This window comes from Tasmannia lanceolata, unplaced genomic scaffold (genome assembly GCF_043159265.1).
Source record: "Tasmannia lanceolata isolate RefF3 unplaced genomic scaffold, GAP_Taslan_0.1 ptg000021l, whole genome shotgun sequence".
Lineage (NCBI taxonomy): Eukaryota > Viridiplantae > Streptophyta > Magnoliopsida > Canellales > Winteraceae > Tasmannia > Tasmannia lanceolata.
The window spans coordinates 13,307,921-13,316,139 of record NW_027518698.1 but is presented as its reverse complement, the minus strand read 5'-3'; the positions used below and the strand labels follow the sequence as shown (position 1 = coordinate 13,316,139).

Here is an 8,219-nt window from a genome sequence, read left to right as displayed (position 1 = left end):
AGTTCTTTGTCAGCCCGTGCATCGTACGGGGTTTTTTACTACTGTGTGTGTATATATATTTATGCTTATATTTGATAAAAAAATAACCTAAAAGCCACATGACATTCCTTTTTGTTTCTCTTTATTCGTTGTTTTTTTAATTTACTCAAAAATTTCTCAAATATTACCAAATATTTCAAATAATTTCCATATTTAAAATTTTACTGAATCCAAACTATGTATCTAAAAATGGATACAATATAAAAAAAATTGGCTCAAGGAGCCGTATATAATGCGCACGTACAAACAAATTCATTGGATACTAACAAGATATGGCAACCACCTATTCATAGTATAAAAAACAAGTCATGATCATGATCAAGTTTCAGCTGTATAGCTCCATTAATCCACAATATTTCTGAAGTTCCAACACTGAATTTTAAAGATTGCCTTTCTAACTCTCAATAACTTTAGATTCTGTACGACACAATCAAGCAAGTAAACCGCCGGGATGAAGCCTTGGAACATAGAGGTGAATTGGGCGTCTGTTGATTGGTTGTACTGGTCTTGCATTACTCTCTGCATACTGCAAGAAAGAATTAATTTGAGTTAATGTACATAAAAATGGTGCGTGTTAAAAGAATCCATACATGCATGTTAATGGAGTGTCAATACTAAAAACTCACATCGTGAACAGCCTCCCTCAGTAATCTTACTTGTTCTTTCGAAACAGTCCTCACCTGAATTCATGAGATTTGGATGGAAATATTATTATTAAAGTTTCAAATGAAAGGGATGGATACTATGTGATAAGTGAAAAATATGAGATAGCTTTGAAGAGCATACCTTTCTAAGTATGGTCCAAACAACACCTTCAGTGCAGGGAGGAACAGTGAGAGAGCCCATGTATCTGTAATATTTCCGACTACCCAGCTTTATATGCCTCGGATCCACAATCCCAACTGTTCTCTCCGTGTCATGAGGGCCATCGGCAATTGCCTTGATAGGTTCCATCAGCTGAAGTACACCACATATGTGAGAGAGAGAATTTAAAATCTCAAAAAGTAGACTCAACTAGGACTTAGGTTGAATCTAAACAGAGTCGCAATTTGTGAAAAACCAATTACTCCAAAGGCTTAAGCTATTAGAGTTGGTGTTATTTGATCATTTATCCTTCAAAACTCCCCCTCGTGTGTGGCCACTCTTTTTACGTGTTGTCCGTACACATGACACATGTAACACCGGTTGTCTCTGGACCTGGATTTTAATATCAAGTAGTTGTGGGATTTTGAACCCAAGACCTGATTATAACATGAAGGAGTTGTTCGGTTTTGAACCCAAGACCTGCCTTTGAGGCAATAGCTCTGATGCCATGTGAAACGGGCCAATTACTTCAAAAGCTTCAATTAGCTGTTAGAGTTGGTGTTATTTAATCATTTATAGTTCAACACAAATGAATAGTAACATACATATATTTTATATTTATAGTAGGGGAATGTCTAAGGAATTTTGCACAGAGCCATTTAGCAGCCCCCCTTTTGCAAGAAAGAATAGTCACCTCATAGTTGAATTTGCATAATTCATTTAGTCTTTGTTATGTTTGATGTAAATTGGGCGTAAAACAAATTTTACGCCTTATTTTAAGTGAAAAAATTGGCGTAAAATTTGTTTTATGTCTATTTTAAGTCGAAAAAACGGAGCCTTAATTGATATGAGAAGCCTCTCATGAAGAAGAGAGGCTCCAATACAGGTTTTGTGAAATTGCCAAGATAATCACTAAAAATAGAGTTTTTCATAATTAAATCGTAGAAATGTCTAACCAATTTTGCAGAAAGCCTTTTTTTGCCCCTCTTTTATAAGACAGAGGAGCCACCCTCCTAGCTGAATTTGTATAATTCACTTCATTAGTAAGTAGACACACACACACAGAGGTGGGGTGATTTAAAAATGTAGAACACTCAACTTGACTTGAAAGTAGGTGGCGTCAAGCTCAGGTCGCAAATGATATATTCGCCCTTTTTTTTACTTTGGACAACCCCTCTAGTGTATGACTAGACTAAAGGAGGCTGTCTCAAGTCGAAAAAGGGGCAAATATATTACTTAACAAAAATTTAGGGAAATGATTTCAGCACCCCCAATGTTTTGACAAACATGCGCTCACTTTTTTGTCGTGTAGTATTTAAAGGGTTTTAAGAGCTTTTTGAGCTGACATCCCTTTAAATACTACACGACAAACAAGTGGAGCGCATGTTTATCAAAAAATACTATACGACAAACAAGTGGAGCGCACGTTTATCAAAACACTGGAGCGCAGAAATCATTCCCCAAAATTTATTTTCTATTCATCATAATAAAATGTCATATCGTGTTTGGCTCAGTATATTTTTTTGGTTATGTGTTTTGAAGTTGGGGGTTCAATTGCTTCTAGTAGCATTCTACGATTTTGCGTTCGATCTATAGAACATCGGACGAGTCAACCCATTCTATTGTCGAGCTGAGCCAACTTGGTTTTAGCTTGCACATCGAGTTTTAGTAGAAAGCTTACCTCGGATAGGAATGAGTCAGGTCGGCCGATTTTGTACATGATTCCAACCACAGCAGTCTTATCGTCCGAGCTCTCATGAACCATGTGCACCTCAAGGGCAAAACTGTAATAGCACAAGTCACGCAAGGGTGAGGATATAGTATTTATTTGTCTTTATGGTGTGCATGGGAAAATATCTCTGCAGATTTTTTCTTAGGAATTATTTTTATTCCAACATTAAGGGGCCGTTTGGATTTGTGAATTTTAGAATCTTGGATTTCCTCAAAATCTTGGATGAGAGATGAGAGAAGAAGGAGATCCCCATCTTACTTACCAAAAAAAATGAAAAGAAGGAGATCGCCTGTCATTTTCTGGTTTCTCATCCTTCGTTCGTCGAGTGAGAGAGTAGGAGATTTTCCGGTGTTTCCAGGATAATGGAAATCTCACGATAGGAGAGAGATTTCTAAAATCAGGATTTCTTACTTAAAATCCAGGATAATGGATTGTAAAATTCAGAACTTTACACCGCTTTCAAACTAAAACCCGACTCTAAAATCTCCAAACAGGTAAGTGTGAGGTGATATACTTTCGGCTTATTTAGAGGGACATATTATAGAATTGATGGTCCTCAAAAGTAAAACTTGATCTATTGTGATTAAAGTTAATTTTTCCAATTTGTAAACAAATAATGGAAAAGTAAATTTTTTTTGGAAAACTTTTTCTTCTCCAAACTTTTCTTGAAAATTCATGCAATCCAAACACGGCCTTAGGAATATGATATTTCCATCCATTTACCAGCATTCCCACCCCATCTTTTATGTATTTTCCTAATGCTGACTCCATTTTTTTATGAAAGGTAAAGATGGCTTCAATACTTGGTCATGAATCATGATGGCCACTCTATTATTCTGAAGCTCACAACTGGTACAAGGCACAAAAGGGGGAGAATGGGTAATTAGGGGGGGGGGGGGGGGGGTGTGACTTTATCAGCGCCCTATTCTATTTCCTTTGCATTGGTTATCCTCATGAGTTTCGCCCCTCTTTGCTCTTAACTTTTGGCCATAACTGTGTACAATGTAAGTAGAACCTAGGACACTCTGGTAGAAGTCCAATTCAAACGGATCACTTCCTGACTCATAAATTGAACCTAGCACATTCGGTTCCTGACCAATATATGATTCAAAAAGCATTCCAAAAAGAATCAATCCGATAAGGAATTTGAACGGATGTTGACCAATGCAGTATAGGACGAACCAAAGTGGATGCATTGAGACCAAGGTTTTAAATTTCGACCGATTTCGGTATAGGACGAACCAAAGTGGATGCATTGAGACCAAGGTTTAAATTTCGACTGATTTCGGGTTTCGGTCGATACCGAAATCAAAATTGAGTGAACCCAAAACGTTACTTTATTTCGACCGAAATCCGATTTCGGTGGATACCGAAATCGAAATTGGGTGAACCCAAAACGTTACTTTATTTCAACCGAAATTTCAAATTTTCGTTTTCCTAAAATTTTAAAACAATAGATTTACTTTTATTCACTATTTAATATATCCCTGAAATTTCAGGCCAAATTATTAATTTTGCCCGAAATTTCAGGCGGGATAAAAACCAGCATCGTCGGATTTCGAACGAAATTTTGGAATTTCGTCAAAAATTTTGGTTTCGGTTAGTTCTGAAATGCATTCCGAAACCGAAATTTAAAACCTTGATTGAGACCCCTGTGGACATTAAATCAGAAAAAGTTTAAACAAAGTGGGCTGTCAGTATCAAATCAGAAAGGTGTGGGTACAATAATGCAGGGATTTTTTGTCTAACACATCGTGCAATAATGTGGAACCTTTTTCCTAGTCGCTTGGCTATATATGAATTTTCCACCACCTTTTGTTTGCTTTCCTTAAAAATGATTATATTTTCATCCCTTTCATTTTTAATTTTCCTGAAAATAAAGTATTTTTTAAGATGAGGACGGTTAAAGTATAACCATGGTTTTAAATTTCAGTTTCGGTTTTAAATTTTTGCCTCGGCTGACACCCAAATTTCAGGTGAAATCTGGGAATTTCGGCCGAAATCCTGTACGCCAAAAAGAAATATTTTCATATTTACGAAATTTCGGAAAATAACAATTTTAAAAAAAATTGAATTTCTCCAAATTTCGGGAATTTCGAATTTCAGTTTCGGTCCCTAGATTTCGGACGAAATTTAAAACCATGAGTATGACTGCATTTTCACCTTCTTTTATTTGACTTTTCCTCAATATAAAGTTATTCTCCCAAGAATGAAATTGATTGAATACTGAGAGGAAGTATCATTTCCCATATACTTATTAATTTAATTTTAATCGAGAATATTGGCACAATATTCACGGCAAACTTCAGGGCCTTTTTGTAGGTGCAGATAATTTTATGTGCAAATGGAGAAATTATATGATGCAAGGGCATACAAACAAGTAATCATCAAATATCAAGGATGGAACGTTTGTATGCCCTTTCATCAAAGAGGGCAAGGGGATCCCGTGATGAAGAAAGCACCATGTGTAGGGGTGGCAATCCAACCGAAACCGAGCCGAAACCGAACTGTTGCCCCCGATTTCCAATGATTATGAGTAAGAGGAGGCGAAATTGGCCGAACCGAACCGAAACCAAACCGAAAATTCAAATTTCGATTCGGTTTCTGTTCGGTAGAACCAAACCGATTCAAATTTTGGTTTGGTTAGGTTTTGGGGGTCAAACCGAACCGAAACCAAACCGTTACCACCCCTAACCATGTGATTATAGTAAGCACGTGTGCAAACAAACAAAAGAGATAGTGCCAATCCCCACAAATGCCAAAAAAAAAAAAAGTGAAAATGGCCTAATCGATCTCTCATTTTCACCCCTTTATTTTCAGATGTGCTTTATCGTGACACGCACACAAACAAACAAAAGAGATAGCGCATATCTCCACAAATGCCAAAAAAAAGAAGAAGATGAAATTGACCTAATCGAACGGTTAATTTGACCACTATTTTTTAAAATTTTTAGCGCAGGGTCCCATTTGCAAATAAAACTACACTAAAATATTCTACTTTGCAGGCAGAGAGCAATTTGGTGCATTAGGAGCTCTTACCGATCAAAAAAAAAAGGGGAGCTCTTATTTTTAAAATATATTAGGGGCAATGATAAATTCGGACCCCCTGTAGAATAATTCGCACCCTTTTTAATTGATTTGACGTGTTAAAGTCTGCCCCGATTCACGTTACAAGTGGTGCGAATTATTTACAGTGGGTGCGAATTTATCATGTCCCTTTATTAGCTGTAAAACTATAAATAAACAGTTATGATGGAGTTGAATAAGAAGGGATAGAAAAAGCACCTCTTGCCATTGATGGTGTGCTCAGAGGGCGAATGCCAATGGCATTGTTTCAGCACATAATCAGTTCCATTGATATGAATCGACCCCGCTCCATCTACCCATGTTAGCTGCATCCATAAATCACCAAAAGCTTCATAATTAATTATGATATTACTGGGACGTAGAATCGATTTTAAAATGGATTCTGTACCACAAACCAAACACCTCATTTTAAAATGGTTAGGTTTGAGAGATTTGTTGGGTCTTCCTAGGGTTGAGAGATTGAGAGCCAGATTGGGTTAGAGTTGACCATCGGGTTTGGTTAGAGTTGGCCATCCTCGACCCGACGCTAAGATTGGACTGGGTTAGGGTTGAGGGAATGCTATCTTAGGTTGGGCTAACGCTGATCGAGAGTCAAAATAGTTGCCGAACATGCCCTCAAACATTGAATATACAATTTTTATTAATTTAAAACAATTGAAGAAGGCAGCTTATCTTGACTAACTACTTGTTTGAACACATCTTATAACTAAAATTCGGAACTGTGAAGATTTTATAATTCTAATCTCACGATTAATGAGATAAATAAATAATTTAAGAAGAGATGTTCTTACCATAATATCATGGCCCCTGTTCTTGACTGTTGCGTTTGAGGGTTTGTAACTCCTCTTTAATCTCCCTAGATTGGGCAACACTTCGACCCTTTCATGCAACAAATCTATTGGAGACTGCTTATCTCCATCTCTACACATTGTCCAATTTTCATTAAGCTCTCCCCAATGTTCAGGTCCCATACCACTATCTTTTAAATAATCAAACTCCCTTTCATCCTCTGCAATATATAACAAAAGAATAAGAGAAAAATCAAACAAACAAGAAGATAGGAAAAACAGGGTTTGGGTTTTTATAAGGTGTACGCCCATGTAGTCCAGTATTTTTCAAAAAGTACTGTATGGCTTACAGTGTACGATGATCCAAACCGTCCATTTGATGGGGCCACAATGTGAGTAGGTAGTGCATGCCCAAAAAGTCATTTCCACCGGATAATCCGAACTCTCTGATCTAGAAACCTCTCTAGATCGAAGGGTTGTGATAATCCTATGGAAATGATTTTTTGGGCACAACCTACTTACATTGTGGCCAATCAAATGGACGGTTTGGATCACCTTATAGTGTTAGCCGTACAGTACTTTTTGGAAGAAGAAAAAAAATACTGGCGTGCCCCATATAAAACTATCAATTTCTCAAAAAAGATGCAGAGAAAAGGAACCAATGTTTCTGATTTGTGAACTTACCAACTTCTTGTGATCTTACTATTGGGCTAGAATGCAAGATAAGTACCAAAAAGAAAGCCCAACTGAAGATCTGGATGCAAAAGTTCTTCATTTTTCACACACAAGAAATTGCAGAAATTGAGGGGGAAGAACAGGTGTGTTTCTAATGTAAATGTTGAGGAAACTTTGCCAGCTTATATAGAGTAGCAATGAAAGAAAAGGAAAAAGATGTTGACTTGGTAGCCAGTTCTTTCTTCGTGGGTATTGTTTTTCAATTCAAGAACCGAATAAAAGAAACGTACAAAAACATCTCAAGCCAGCCATTTCTTACCACCTGCATTGAATAGTATACCAATAAAGGCGCAGAAACGTGTACGGGGTGACGTAGGATAGAAGAAGATACCAGGAAAGTGTTTATGTTGTCCGTACGGGCCGGGAAGTTCCAAGAAACATAGCTCCCGTTTGCATTGTGGGGTTTGAATCGTCTTGGTGTAAAAGGTGACTAGCTGGGTTGGGTCGTGTTGAGGCCCACCCGAACCCAACCCAAAGGAGCATTTGCTTCTACATAACCTGAGCCCCATCTCAAGGAGGGTCTACTCGTACTCAACTCGACTCAACCTCAACACAGGGAGCAATTAGGTTTTCATTGAAGCTCGATCGAGAGAGAGAGAGAGAGAGAGAGAGGATCAAATGTTAGGTACCTAACCAATATGCTAAAAGCTCTAGAGCTGGTAGGACACCTTAGGCTAGCCCCTTAATTTAAACTATCCCATACTACATTGGGTCCCACCTAGTCCCATACCTAGGTAGGGCCCACTTTGGACTGTAACAATCCATCGTGCTATTAGACTGAGTGTCCCTAAAAATGGAATTTCATCCAAGGTGTAGATTTGGAAGATATTTAAATAGCCAAAACATTAGGCGTTTTTTGCATGCGTCCCACTTGCAAAAACTTCCAAGAAAGTTTCCAAATATGTTTTGGTTCATTAAACAGTATCTTGGTGGAGAGTATAGTACCCTGGTCCATATCTTAGTGGAGAGTAAATAGGGAAACAAATTACAGAATAAAAAAAAGAGATTTCCAAGAAAGTTTCCAAATGCGTTTT

At 37.5% G+C, this 8,219-nt stretch overlaps 1 protein-coding gene across 1 annotated transcript; it reads right to left on the bottom strand.

The window, feature by feature from the left end:
* Positions 1-310: 310 nt before the first annotated feature.
* On the bottom strand, positions 311-7,429 carry LOC143855519 (alpha carbonic anhydrase 7-like). The gene is made up of 7 exons (XM_077365665.1): positions 7,135-7,429; positions 6,454-6,671; positions 5,861-5,967; positions 2,525-2,627; positions 826-996; positions 666-719; positions 311-565 (listed from the first exon to the last, which is right to left on the bottom strand). The coding sequence occupies exons 1-7, from the start codon at positions 7,223-7,225 to the stop codon at positions 470-472; spliced, it is 840 nt and encodes a 279-aa protein (XP_077221780.1). The 5' UTR covers positions 7,226-7,429; the 3' UTR covers positions 311-469.
* Between the last annotated feature and the right edge of the window lie 790 nt (positions 7,430-8,219).